Source organism: Acipenser ruthenus, chromosome 4 (assembly GCF_902713425.1).
Source record: "Acipenser ruthenus chromosome 4, fAciRut3.2 maternal haplotype, whole genome shotgun sequence".
NCBI classification, from domain to species: Eukaryota; Metazoa; Chordata; class Actinopteri; order Acipenseriformes; family Acipenseridae; genus Acipenser; species Acipenser ruthenus.
In genome coordinates, this window is record NC_081192.1 from 105,404,653 (window position 1) to 105,419,367 (window position 14,715).

The 14,715-nt window shown below is 41.8% G+C and overlaps 1 protein-coding gene across 17 annotated transcripts in view; it reads left to right on the forward strand.

Moving 5' to 3' along the window:
- kmt2ca (lysine (K)-specific methyltransferase 2Ca) overlaps positions 1–12,075 on the forward strand; it is a 146,393-nt gene extending 134,318 nt beyond the window's left edge. For 14 of the 17 annotated variants that reach the window (XM_059023332.1, XM_059023333.1, XM_059023330.1 and 11 more), the window contains 8 exons: positions 1,648–2,761; positions 2,897–3,033; positions 3,499–3,641; positions 4,035–4,203; positions 4,603–4,719; positions 6,206–6,279; positions 7,676–7,784; positions 10,214–12,075. In XM_059023332.1, the coding sequence (XP_058879315.1) occupies positions 1,648–2,761; positions 2,897–3,033; positions 3,499–3,641; positions 4,035–4,203; positions 4,603–4,719; positions 6,206–6,279; positions 7,676–7,784; positions 10,214–10,306 (1,956 nt within the window). In that variant the 3' untranslated portion in view covers positions 10,307–12,075. The remainder of the gene's footprint in view (positions 1–1,647; positions 2,762–2,896; positions 3,034–3,498; positions 3,642–4,034; positions 4,204–4,602; positions 4,720–6,205; positions 6,280–7,675; positions 7,785–10,213) is intronic. The other 3 variants (XM_059023334.1, XM_059023345.1, XM_059023346.1) reach the window with 1 other exon arrangement.
- The last annotated feature ends 2,640 nt before the right edge of the window (positions 12,076–14,715 follow it).

Below are 14,715 nucleotides of genomic sequence, written 5' to 3' on the forward strand. Positions count from 1 at the left end.
TCCTACATGACCTGATGAGCAGCTTGCGATTCCTACATGACCTGGTCAGCAGCTCGCGATTCCTACATGACCTGATGAGCAGCTCGCGATTCCTACATGACCTGATGAGCAGCTTGCGATTCCTACATGACCTGATGAGCAGCTTGCGATTCCTACATGACCTGATGAGCAGCTCACGATTCCTACATGACCTGATGAGCAGCTTGCGATTCCTACATGACCTGATGAGCAGCTCGCGATTCCTACATGACCTGATCAGCAGCTCGCGATTCCTACATGACCGATCAGCTTGTTTTGTAACCAAGACTTTTTAAACTGAAACTTGCAAATGAAGACAAATGCAAACATACACTCAGACAGGGTTGGGGTCAATTCCTTTTTCAATTCCAGTTCCCTTTTAATCAATTTCAATTCCAAGTCCTTCTAAAGAATTCCTTTGACGGAATTTGAATTGATTAAAAAGGAATTGGAATTGAAAAAGGAATTGACCCCAACCCTGCACTTGCAGAAATGTAACCTAAAGATGGCACTCCCGTTTAAATACGTGCAAGGCTAGAACAACAAGGACATCCTAAATGTCTAGATTTATGGTTATGGCACTTTTATAATTTTTGAAGAGCTGCTGTCAGACTCTTTTTCATATTAACCACCACAAATGAGTAAGGCTTCTATTGCTCGGAGACAGCCTGGTGTGACTTTATTAAATATGCCAAATATAAGTGTGTGCAGAAAGAGTTAACATGTGTCATAGATACAAATATTATCCAAATTCAGAGGGTATAATGTATTCCTTTAACTGGTTTCCTATGTGGACAAAATGAGCAAAACAGGGGCCTGTAGAATCATGCAGTTGCTTTGATTTAAGTCTAGCACACACCCTCACACCTCTTCCAAGCTGTCAGTGTGCAGAAGTCATAGAGCTGGGAATACAATCAAGTGTATGTGTGGAGTAGTGGTTAGGGCTCTGGACTCTTGACCGGAGGGTTGTGGGTTCAATCCCTGGTGGGGACACTGCTGCTGTACCCTTGAGCAAGGTACTTTACCTAGATTGCTCCAGTAAAAACCCAACTGTATAAATGGGGAATTGTATGTAAAAATAATGTGATATCTGCTAACAATTGTAAGTCGCCCTGGATAAGGGCGTCTGCTAAGAAATAAATAATAATAATAATAATAGTATGTGGACCACTGGTTCTCTTTACAAGAATCCAGAACATGAATTTATTAACAGATCGACGGTGCACAGGACAAAGTGTGTACGTGTTCAGTAGTGTAGACTCAGATTCAAACCCCCATGTAACCTTCCTCAAAGTAGAGCAACATCACTCATGTAGCCAACATGAAACACGTGCATTAGTCAATTATTGATGTTGATAGTTGGCAAAGCTTACATTGAGGATGATTACTGAAAGTTACAGAGAACTAGAATTAAACAGCAGATCCCATTTTTAATCCTATTTAAACTGTGGAATTATCACACAGCTAGTCTTTTTAAATGCATCTTTATAGTTGTGTACCGGAGTCACTTCCATCTTCTATGCAAGAAAAGTCTCTGGGAAGTAAAAAGCAAGTTACTAATCTTCATGTTAAGAGCACTTGATTTTGAACTGTGAAGAAGCTAATCTGGTGAATTCTCTAATCTTGCAGGAAGCAACCTCTGCTCAGCTGGATTCCACGTCCTCAAAAACCTTTCACCAGTACAGCAACAATACCTCCACATTGGACGTCCATTGTCTGCCACAGTTACAGCCGAAGGAATCCCCAGCAACAACTTCTCCCATCACATTTCCCCCGGCTGCCTCGGAGATGATGAAGCTGGAGTCCAAGCCAGACGAGCTGAAGGTCACAGTGAAGTTGAAGCCGCGGCCGAGAGCTGTGCAGGCCAGTGTGGACGAGTCCCGGCCATTGAGCAAAAGGTGGAAGGGCATGCGCTGGAGGAAGTGGAGTGTCCAGATCATGATCCCCAAGGGCAATTTGAAGCTGCCTTGCGAGGGGGAGATCACTGAGCTCCTGAAGAGGCTGGGCACCTCGCTGAGGCCGGAGCCCCTGCCCAAGGACCACAGGAAGTGCTGCTTCTGCCATGAAGAGGGGGACGGCATCACTGACGGGCCCGCCAGGCTCCTCAACCTGGACCTGGACCTCTGGGTTCACTTGAACTGTGCCCTGTGGTCCTCGGAAGTGTACGAGACGCAGGCTGGAGCCCTGATCAACGTGGAGCTGGCACTGCGCCGGGGGCTGTCCATGAAGTGCTTGTACTGCCAGAAGATGGGAGCCACCAGCGGCTGCCAGCGGCTACGGTGCACAAACATCTACCACTTCACTTGTGCCCTCAGGGCCCAGTGCATGTTCTTCAAAGACAAGACTATGCTGTGCCACATGCACCGGCCCCGGGGGGGCGCCCCTGAGCATGAGCTGAGGTACTTTGCCGTGTTCCGCAGGGTGTATGTGCAGCGGGACGAGGTGAAGCAGATCGCCAGCATCGTACAGCGTGGAGAGCGAGACCACACCTTCCGCGTGGGCAGCCTCATCTTCCACGCCATTGGTCAACTCCTCCCTCAGCAAATGAGGGCCTTCCACACCGCCACTGCCATCTTTCCCGTGGGCTACGAGGCCAGCCGGCTGTACTGGAGCATGCGCTATAGCAACCGCCGCTGCCAGTACATGTGCTCCATCGACGAGAGGGACAGCCAGCCTGAGTTCATCATCAGAGTGGTGGAGCAGGGTCACGAAGATCTGGTCCTGACTGACACGACTCCCAAAGGTAAGAAAGCTAGGGCTCTCCTATAAACACTGAGAATATACTCACATTTGCATGTTCCAATTTAGTCAGATATGCATATTTTCATTGTTGCGTTTTGTTTTTAACCCTGTTCTTGTATTTGATTGTTTTGACTAGGAGTGTGGGATAAAGTCTTGGAGCCTGTGGCTGAACGTCGGAATGAGTCAGGCACACTGAAACTATTTCAGGCTTATCTCAAAGGAGAGGATCTCTTTGGCCTCACAGTCTCTGCGGTGGTTAGGATAGCAGAATCTGTAAGTGCTTAACCTCACTAAGCTTTTCAGTCTTTTGTTTCCAGGTTGTGTATAAGTAAAGATCCAGGAGTGTGATGATGATAATGAAAATACATTTGCTTAAATAACCTAAGCTAAATATGTTAATGCCAAGTTTCACGACAGTTATTATGCAAGAGTCTTAAATTGTCATTAAACATATAATTGCTTGTTTTTATTCCAAACCAGGAGTGGCCATAGCTGGCCCTTCCACTCCTGATCTTTGTTCCAACCCTGTTCTAAATTGTTTAATTGAACTACAGTCTGCATGAAGGTTGAATTGGTTAATTATCACATTTTTAGCTGTTAAACCTGGAGTGGCATGGCCCTCCAGGACCATGATTGGACAGCCCTGTTGTACTCATATTAATATGCCATGGCCTGTGTTTGTAGTGGGGGAGGGGGGAGCAGACGGTCTCGCATATTCTCATTGTGATCTTGTTTCAGCTCCCAGGGGTTGAGGCATGTGGAAGCTACATTTTCCGCTATGGGCGCAATCCTTTGATGGAACTGCCTCTGTCCATCAACCCCACAGGCAGTGCACGCTCTCAGCCTAAAACCAGCTCCCATGTCAAGAGGTTTGTGTTAAGGTATTTTGTTTGATTTCAACTTCAAATAATAACATCCTGGGTTTGAAGCCTTGTCACTTGTGGTGTTTCTTTCTTTCACTAACAATAATCCTATGTCCCTGGCTGTGTGTGCATTAATGTTACAGCTGAAGGTGCTAAACGTGTGTGTGTGTGTGTGTGTGTGTGTGTGTGTGTGTGTGTGTGTGTGTTTTTGTGTGTCCAATGTGCAAGCATCTGTGTGTGTGTGTGTGTGAGCTTCCTGACAACCTTGGTGTCTTGTTGTGTATTGGCTGTCGTTTCGGGGTGTATGTGTGTTTTTTTTAAATTTGTGAATGTGTGTTATTTTGTAAAGAACTTCATTTTATTGTCTCTTGTCGTCTCCCCCCCCCCCCCCCCCCCCCCCCATCCTTACAGGCCTCATACACTGAACAGCACCAGCACATCCAAGTCCTTTCAGAGCACAGTCACTGGAGAGCTGAACGCACCTTACAGCAAGCAGTTTGTCCATTCCAAGTCCTCGCAATACCGCAAAATGAAAACCGAGTGGAAGGGCAATGTGTATTTGGCTCGTTCTCGCATACAGGTCAGTAAAGTCATAAAATATGAGTGAAAAAAAGAAAGAAACCACGTCCAGCAGTACACAAACAGCCCTTCTGTTTATTGGACTAAGCTTCATATTTCCATTTATCACAAACATTATTAACTTCTGTCTTTTATTACCATTAAAAATTATCTAGCAGAATGACATCATTCTTTTAATACAACTCCCAAGCAACCCATATTTAAACTGCATGACTGAGTTGCAGTGGGTTACATATTACATAAACCCCATAGCATACTTAGTATACTATTATACTGTGTAAAAAGCACCCAGGCTGTATCTGCGCATTTGTATAAGGGTGCAGATTTGAGATTTGTCCTAATGAAGCATCGTTATTGCTGTGTGTTGAAGTCATGAGCTGGAGTGTTCCTGTGTTTCCAGGGGCTGGGATTGTATGCTGCCAGAGACATTGAAAAGCACACAATGGTCATTGAATACATGGGAACAGTCATCCGCAATGAGGTGGCGAACAGGAAGGAAAAGCACTATGAATCTCAGGTATTGTAGAGTACAATACATTACTAAAGGTATGCAAGAAAATGTGTTGGTAATGTTAAACCAGTCTGCACTTGCATGGAGTAACAGGTCAACAACTCGTTTCTGTTATAATTAGTAAGATAACAGAAACAAGCTGTAGTCACGTAGGCTCTGAGCTACTAGAGTATAAATAGCAGGCATAGAGGAGACCGACAGAAGCTCCCAATACCTCCAGATCATCGGGACCATCGGTGTAGCATTTGAGGCTGTCTCTCCAGGGGTTCAGGTAATCTGATCGATTTGCCTATCTCAGTTAATACTAGTGGCACGTTTTGTATCCAGACAATAGCCTTCAGTATAGAATGTAGTGTGGCTATTTGGAACTAATAAATGGTAAACACTGTCAAAATTTGAAACGCGGTCTGGTCCCAACCTTGTAGCATAACAAAGTAGTTAATTCCACATTTACGTTGATTTCATAAACCTTACAGTATGGCTGCTGCTCACATCCCAGAACAGCAGCTGGGAATCTTTGACCCTCTTACCCAAAGAAACTTTGTGCTAATCAGGGCCTGTGGACCCCATCACTAGGGTTTTAATATTGAACCCTTTAAGGTACAAGAGACAGAAGCGTCCCACAAATAAAACAAGGCTGACTTTCTTACTGTTGCAATTAGGTGTGCAAAACAGGGTTTCAAATTCACTGACCGGTTGGATCTGGTCATCCATATTGTCAGTTTCCTCCTCATGCTAATTGAGTCGCTCTCAAATGTATTTTAAGAAGAAACTTTGACCAACCGCTTGATTCCTTGTGTACCTTAAGGGGTTAAAATGGCTGTTTAGTGGAGCAAGCATCTCAGTTGCTGGCCTTAATGTCTGGCACTCCAGCTGAAAGCACAAGCCTCTCTGTTTCAGTAAATGATATACCAGTGCTGGAAAGAAAGTAGATGAGAATGCTTCTTTTGTATCCTACAGTCCTGTGATGCTGCTTTCAGCTTCATCACATTCTCCATTGTTACTTTATTTTTTTATTTATTTGATTTTGAGTTGACGCTTGTCAATTTGGAATGTATACAAGCATAAGCAGCCAAACCGCTTCCAGGTATTGCTTTAATGGGGTGCATTGTCTGCACTAGAATTCTAAACAAGGAGTGACTGAAAAGCCGTACGGATTTCAACGTTACTGAGAACATAAGAACATAAGAACATTTACAAACGAGAGGAGGCCCCATTCGGCCCATCTTGCTCGTTTTGGTTGTTAGTAGCTTATTGATCCCAGAATCTCATCAAGCAGCTTCTTGAAGGATCCCAGGGTGTCAGCTTCAACAACATTGCTGGGGAGTTGGTTCCAGACCCTCACAATTCACTGTGTAAAAAAAGTGCCTCCTATTTTCTGTTCTGAATGTCCCTTTATCTAATTTCCATTTGTGACCCCTGGTATTTATGACAGTGTGGTATTAATTTTAGCGTTGAGACCCCTCATTTGTATTTGTCCCTTTGTGTTTAGAATCGCGGCGTGTTCATGTTTCGAATGGACAGCGAGCACGTGATTGATGCCACTCTGACAGGAGGTCCCGCGAGGTGGGTGTGTTTTCCAGCAGGGTTTGTCAGCTGCTTTGTTTTCAATGAGTTCATTTGTGTGGCTGCTGAATGGGATTAAAGATCTGTTTGTTTGTTTATATGCTCTCAAACTGTCATCAACCATCACTGCAGTTTGTCTTGCTTTATTAACAGTGTTTTGTTTTTTTCAAATTAACAGTGTTTTTTTTCAAATTGTTACTATACAGTTTATTCATTGTAGGCAACACAATTATTCCATAGATCTTAAATATTCTGCATGTCCATTTGTTACACAGGTCTCAAATGCGTAGTTTTAAAACATGTGTAGTAGTAAATATTTATTTCTATTAAACGTGATATCTGGTACTACACTAGGTTAAATAAATCTTTGCTTGCAAACCATGCTTTCAGATTGTGTTGCACTGTCTTGGTCATTACACCTGCAGGGTGAAATTGTCCCCACCCCTTCAACAGCATCTATCCTGTTGGTGACCAACCAGCTGCTTCCTCTATTGACTGACATTCTTTCAGCCAGTAACATACTTTACATGGAGATCTTTCTTTAGCCTAATGTAGTACCAGGTAGCATGTTTGTAAAATGAAAAATACATGTTTGCTAGAGCGTGTTTATTTAAAAACTGCTGATCCGAGACTTGTGTAGCTAATAGAATTTCAGAAGAGATTTATGGAATCATTTTTTGAGCTGCAATCACTTTAAACTTGCTCTGTATTTGTAACGGGACAGCATGCCGGCTCCAGTAGTATTCCTGGAAGTGTCTGTTTTAATCCCCTTGGTCTCTACAGACACATGCAGCTCGCTAATAATTCCTGTCATTGCCTGGTCTGCCCTCACAGCTGGTGTTTGACTCTGTCACAGCCCTGCACTCGTTCCACTATGCCAAACTATCCCTTTTCACACACTTGGAAGTCAATCAGAGGCAGGACGAGGCACACTGCCCTTTCTAGAAAATCCTGGCACCCTGACACAATATCACAAGTTTGTTTAAAAAAAAAACAACAAAAAAAAAAAACGCCACATCAGTCTACCTGACTATTTCTACCATGCTGTCTGATAAAGGTGGAAGCTGAAACATTGTAGCTAATTATTAAAAGTGAGTTATCAGTTTATCAATTACTTTTTTCTTTTCCATTATTTTATGTATGTGTGGCTTTTTTTTGGATGTACACAAAAGGTTGAATTGATTAAATACAAATTTATTTCAGCACACTGTAAAGGGACTGAAAATCACCCCAGTATTGCCGTATCATTAAGTGGGTGGTGTATTTGTTCATGAATACATCTTGACTATTTATTAGAGGTATTTTTTCTTTTTCTTTATATACAACGTGTATTCTCTTTCAAAGGGAAAAAAAACATATAATTTAGCATCTCTGAGTTACTATTTCTTTTTTGAAGGTATATCAACCATTCTTGTGCACCGAACTGCGTGGCGGAAGTGGTGACCTTTGAAAAGGGACACAAAATCATCATCAGCTCTAACCAGAGAATTCATAGAGGACAGGAGGTGAGGAAAGTACTAATGATGCTGATAATGCAAGGAATAGCGTTCACCCAGTTATACATCGTCAGACTGTCGCTTCAGTAAAGTGCGTGGTAACAGACACAGATGATGCTGATAATGCAAGGAATAGCGTTCACCCAGTTATACATCGTCAGACTGTCGCTTCAGTAAAGTGCGTGGTAACAGACACAGATGATGCTGATAATGCAAGGAATAGCGTTCACCCAGTTATACATCGTCAGACTGTCGCTTCAGTAAAGTGCGTGGTAACAGACACAGATGATGCTGATAATGCAAGGAATAGCGTTCACCCAGTTACACATCGTCAGACTGTCGCTTCAGTAAAGTGCATGGTAACAGACACAGATGATGCTGATAATGCAAGGAATAGCGTTCACTCAGTTATACATCGTCAGACTGTCGCTTCAGTAAAGTGCGTGGTAACAGACACAGATGATGCTGATAATGCAAGGAATAGCGTTCACCCAGTTACACATCATCAGACTGTCGCTTCAGTAAAGTGCGTGGTAACAGACACAGATGATGCTGATAATGCAAGGAATAGCGTTCACTCAGTTATACATCGTCAGACTGTCGCTTCAGTAAAGTGCGTGGTAACACACAGATGATGCTGATAATGCAAGGAATAGCGTTCACTCAGTTATACATCGTCAGACTGTCGCTTCAGTAAAGTGCGTGGTAACAGACACAGATGATGCTGATAATGCAAGGAATAGCGTTCACCCAGTTATACATCGTCAGACTGTCGCTTCAGTAAAGTGCGTGGTAACAGACACAGATGATGCTGATAATGCAAGGAATAGCGTTCACCCAGTTATACATCGTCAGACTGTCGCTTCAGTAAAGTGCGTGGTAATAGACACAGATGATGCTGATAATGCAAGGAATAGCGTTCACCCAGTTATACATCGTCAGACTGTCGCTTCAGTAAAGTGCGTGGTAACAGACACAGATGATGCTGATAATGCAAGGAATAGCGTTCACCCAGTTACACATCGTCAGACTGTCGCTTCAGTAAAGTGCGTGGTAACAGACACAGATGATGCTGATAATGCAAGGAATAGCGTTCACTCAGTTATACATCGTCAGACTGTCGCTTCAGTAAAGTGCGTGGTAACAGACACAGATGATGCTGATAATGCAAGGAATAGCGTTCACCCAGTTATACATCGTCAGACTGTCGCTTCAGTAAAGTGCGTGGTAACAGACACAGATGATGCTGATAATGCAAGGAATAGCGTTCACCCAGTTATACATCGTCAGACTGTCGCTTCAGTAAAGTGCGTGGTAACAGACACAGATGATGCTGATAATGCAAGGAATAGCGTTCACTCAGTTACACATCGTCAGACTGCCACTTCAGTAAAGTGCGTGGTAACAGACACAGATGATGCTGATAATGCAAGGAATAGCGTTCACCCAGCTACACATCGTCAGACTGTCGCTTCAGTAAACTGCGTGGTAACAGACACAGATTTACTTTTTCAAGCGTTTCCACATTATTTTTCTCCTAAACTAATTTCATCAAGTTTGTTTTTATTTATTTATTTATTTTTTTAATGTCACTCCTGTTAATGTCAGGCTCCACATATTATCACCATGTTGTAATGTCCCGGGCAGAGTATGATTGTCAATGGAAACCAGCTCCTGATCAAATCACTTGGGTTATTCACACTCTGTATTAATAGCAGTCAGATTTATATATTGACACTGTATACCGCTAGCTATATGATCCCCTTTCTTGACATACAAAAACATACCCTTCGGAAACTGGAACAGGAAGGATGGACAGTTTTTTTAAGATCCTGTTCAAAGAAAAAAAAATAGATTTTTATAAGGTGAGAGTAACTTATTTACTTCATACTAATATTGGAATCGGTGTTCTGCAAGATACAATGAGATTGCAGTGGTGGGGACCAACCAAGACATAGTTTTACTGTAATATATGAGTCTTCAGCACCTTTCCTCCAGGTAACGTGGATTTCCTATTGGCCCGGTGTTGATGGCTGAAGTGTGATGCTGGCTCCAGAGATTAATCAAAGTGTGGCCTCCTTAGGGCCTCAGCGTGGCACCTGTCTGGAATGGGCTGGGTGGGGCACTTCACAGGACTCATCAGGTGCTTTATTGTGGAGTGTGGCCTCCCTAGTGCCTCAGCATGGCACCTGTCTGAAATGGGCTGGGTGGGGCACTTCACAGGGCTCATCAGGTGCTTTATTGTGAAGTGTGGCCTCCCTAGTGCCTCAGCATGGCACCTGTCTGGAATGGGCTGGGTGGGGCACTTCACCGGGCTCATCAGGTGCTTTATTGTGGAGTGTGGCCTCCCTAGTGCCTCAGCATGGCACCTGTCTGGAATGGGCTGGGTGGGGCACTTCACAGGGCTCATCAGGTGCTTTTATTTATTTATTTTTCAGCTTTGTTACGACTACAAGTTTGATTTTGAAGATGACCAGCACAAGATTCCTTGTCACTGTGGAGCTGTGAACTGCAGAAAGTGGATGAACTAAGATTGCATTCCAAGCAGTTTCCTCAGGCTTGCTTGTCCTTTGGAAGAGGGTCTTGACACTGAAGACAGGGTGGAGTGTGTGTGTGTGTGTGTGTGTTGTCTTTTGTTCTCCAGTGTTCCGGGCTAACCAATAGAAATCATATAGGCAGAAAGCCTGTCAAGTGGAGGAATGGGGAATAGCGGGAAAGGGTGGGAGAATATGAATGTAGAAAAGAATTCACCAGCTAATGTGGAGGATACACAGTGCTGGCCACGGCCTTATTTGATAAAAAGGGGCAGGCCCTCTATTTCAAATATATATTGAAATAATAAAGACGCAGACACCACTGAACAGGGAATGTACCCAGATGACTTCCTTAGGGATACAGCTAAGGGAAAATTTAACTTGCACTAAAAAACATTTAAATACTTGATTCCATGAGTCAGTTTAATGTTGTTTTTTGATTTCTGTATAATAAGAGAAACATTTTTGTATTTATTACTGGGTAAGTGAATGAAGCTATTTTTAAAATAAAAAATAAATAAAATAGTTAAAAGAAAGTGGAGCTGCTGCCGTTGCCTGCAGATTTAACAAACCCTGTTACTTTTGTACAAAGTGTAAATATTTTGGAGAAAATGGTATAAAAAAAAAAATATATAGAAAAGTTATTGACCAAATGCTACCTTAATTTTGCATCTGTTTTGGGTGATTGACAGATTTCTCTAAAGGGTGTCATGATGTTGTTGACAGTATAAATATGATGTATAGAAAACGTGTGAATGTTCACATCAATAAGATTTTGTTGTTGTATTTAGATTTAATAGAACAGTGTAATTGTGATAGAAATGTCTTCTGACCACTTGAAAAAAGTTTCCTTATCAACTTTAAAATTGTTGAAAAGTTCTTACAACGTCTAATCAAGACGTCAAGTAAATTGTTTTGATCGCAAAATGATTGTGACATCCTTAAGTCAAGTTGTTGTGTTTGTTTTTTTTGGGGGGGGGATTAGAACTGTGAATTTAGGTTTAAAACCACACAAAATGAGTTTGGAAGCTTATTTTAACATGAATAGGCAAGACTAGATAATCTTTCGTTCTCAATTATGCAGACTAGTTATGTAGTTAAGGGCTTCAGTCTATGAGTATCGATTGAAAGAAAATAACAATTGAGTTGTAATTATGCTTACATGCTGAAGGATGAGGTGTTTTGGAATACAGATGACAATTTATGAAAAAAAGAAAGTGTTTGTATGCATTATTTTTGTTTACATTTCTTTTTTATATATAAATAAACAAACACTGTTTTGTTTTGGCTGGCAGAGAAGTAACTACATTTGAACCAGACCAGCTTTTAATTTCGTACTTTTAAAAAGAAAAAAAAACCCTCTGGTACTGACTGACACTTAACAAGCCATTTAGTTTGATATGAAGTTTTATTTTGTGTGTGCAAATCCAGTGGACTGTAAAGCTGTTGGTATTCCAAGACGCAGTCTTGAACTTGTAATGTATATGGCATGATGGATTTTTTACCTTTCAGAAAAATCAATTGTATATATTTTTCTTGACGAATAGCTGTATGAAATTTGTTTCATGGATATTTTTCTCCTTGTACAATATTGAAACAATCTACCAGTATTTGTCCCACAGTTGTCTTTTTTTTGTTTTTCCTGTATAATAGTAACTAATGTTAAAAAATGAAGCCTTTTTGAAGTATACAGAGTGTTATGGGTTTGGAATTTGTGTAAAAAGATTTAGGAGCATTTACAAAATAAAATATTTTACATCTAAAAATGTGAATTGTCAGATATTTTGAGAGTGGTAAGAGTGGCTCCCTAATAAATCAAACCAATATAAACACGCACAGGGCCCTCATAGTCGCAGAGTAACCCTTTCAGTCCTGAAGAATGTGAAATTAAGTTATGTAATTCAAAAAGGAACTCCTTTACTGAGTATACATGAGAACAGGACAACATTTTTTTTTTTGGTAAATGGGACTTTAAAGTCCCGTCAGAACTTTAAGAATTCTAAACGGTGATAAAATAAGACACACTTCTCACAATCTCTTCATTCATGCATCAATGCATGCCTTATACATGTGATCAACATTGTGTTACAAAGAAACATGGAATGAATATGGGTAATTCAATCCACAGTATTCAACCGGAATTCGTTATGAATTTGTGACCATTGTTTTGAAGTGTTACCAATTAAGGTATAGCACTGCAACAGGTCATTTAAACTTGCATGAATGAGATCATTTATCATCTACTGTAAGCTTTGCTGAAGCATTTTGAAACGAGGGAGGAAACACAGCTTGAAGACATTCAGACTGCTACGCTACAGATACGCAAAGAGGGTCCCCAAGAAAAGTTCACACACATCACTGCTGAGGCGTAACTGAAAACAAAACCAGTTCAAGTGATGGGAACTAACAAAACACATCATGAATCAGGCAGCGTTTATTAATGCAGCTGATGAGAAACAGTACATTGAAATGACAAACCTGAGGTGGATTGAAAGTGAGCTCCTCTAAAGGTGAGTGCATTTTTTTAATTTGTTGTATTTACAGTATTCCGCGCACTTGTCAGATATACACTATGCACTATACCCAGGGGTTTATTTGTGCTGGATCACACATCCAGTACATTTGTGTCTAATAGGTGAGAATGATACAGTTTGCAAATGAGGAACCGGATGAAAAAAGAACTCTAGTTACATAATCTCCTATGATGCTGAATAATAGTTACATAATCTCCTATGATGCTGAATAATAGTTACATAATCTTCTATGATGCTGAATAATAGTTACATAATCTCCTATGATGCTGAATAATAAAGTAAACACAAGACCAGTAGATTAAACAGCTTATGTTATTTATTGATGCAGTTTTTAAAAAGGATCATTATCATTGACTGGATAAGGAGGTACTGCAATGAAAGCATGTTATATTGTCAAAGAGCAGTGGTTCTGTTAATCAGTTAAAACTGGAGGAAACTATGTAATCATTAATTAATAATAATAATAAAATAATAAGGGCTTTGCTACAATTACCACAAATCATTTGGAAGAGTGTTTCTGCACCTCTAACTGAAACCAGGAGAGCTTTGAAAATTGCACATCAGGACGTTACGTTTATAAGACAAAACGTTTGATTTGATTTTACAACACTACTAAAGAGTGTTAGAAGTAGACTGTACAGAATTCATAGATTTTTTTTTTTTTACAACTGTGTCACTTAGAAACAGTACCTACATTAAGGTAATCAAATACAGCCGTCTCCGAGGATAGGAACGCCTCCTGAGAGAACACTTTGGCTTCGGGAGCACCCTTGTGGTGAAAGGAACAGGAACTTTGCTGCTGCGTTTATCATGTAGGGCAGCGCTCTCGTATTCATAATCACTGTTACCCCGCTGCAGCATCGTTGCTGCACGTAGGGATGCTGTGTTAATAACCATTGTGTTAAGAGGCGCTCTCGTATTCATAATCACTGTTACCCCGCTGCAGCATCGTTGCTGCACGTAGGGGTGCTGTGTTAATAACCATTGTGTTAAGAGGCGCTCTCGTATTCATAATCACTGTTACCCCGCTGCAGCATCGTTGCTGCACGTAGGGGTGCTGTGTTAATAACCATTGTGTTAAGAGGCGCTCTCGTATTCATAATCACTGTTATCCCGCTGCAGCATCGTTGCTGCACGTAGGGGTGCTGTGTTAATAACCATTGTGTTAAGAGGCGCTCTCGTATTCATAATCACTGTTACCCCACTGCAGCATCGTTGCTGCACGTAGGGGTGCTGTGTTAATAACCATTGTGTTAAGAGGCGCTCTCGTATTCATAATCACTGTTATCCCGCTGCAGCATCGTTGCTGCACGTAGGGGTGCTGTGTTAATAACCATTGTGTTAAGAGGCACTCTCGTATTCATAATCACTGTTACCCCGCTGCAGCATCGTTGCTGCACGTAGGGGTGCTGTGTTAATAACCATTGTTTTAAGAGGCGCTCTCGTATTCATAATCACTGTTACCCCGCTGCAGCATCGTTGCTGCACGTAGGGATGCTGTGTTAATAACCATTGTGTTAAGAGGCGCTCTCGTATTCATGATCACTGTTACCCCGCTGCAGCATCGTTGCTGCACGTAGGGGTGCTGTGTTAATAACCATTGTGTTGAGGCGCTCTCGTATTCATAATCACTGTTACCCCGCTGCAGCATCGTTGCTGCACGTAGGGGTGCTGTGTTAATAACCATTGTGTTAAGAGGCGCTCTCGTATTCATAATCGCTGTTACCCCGCTGCAGCATCGTTGCTGCACGTAGGGATGCTGTGTTAATAACCATTGTGTTAAGAGGCGCTCTCGTATTCATAATCACTGTTACCCCGCTGCAGCATCGTTGCTGCACGTAGGGGTGCTGTGTTAATAACCATTGTGTTGAG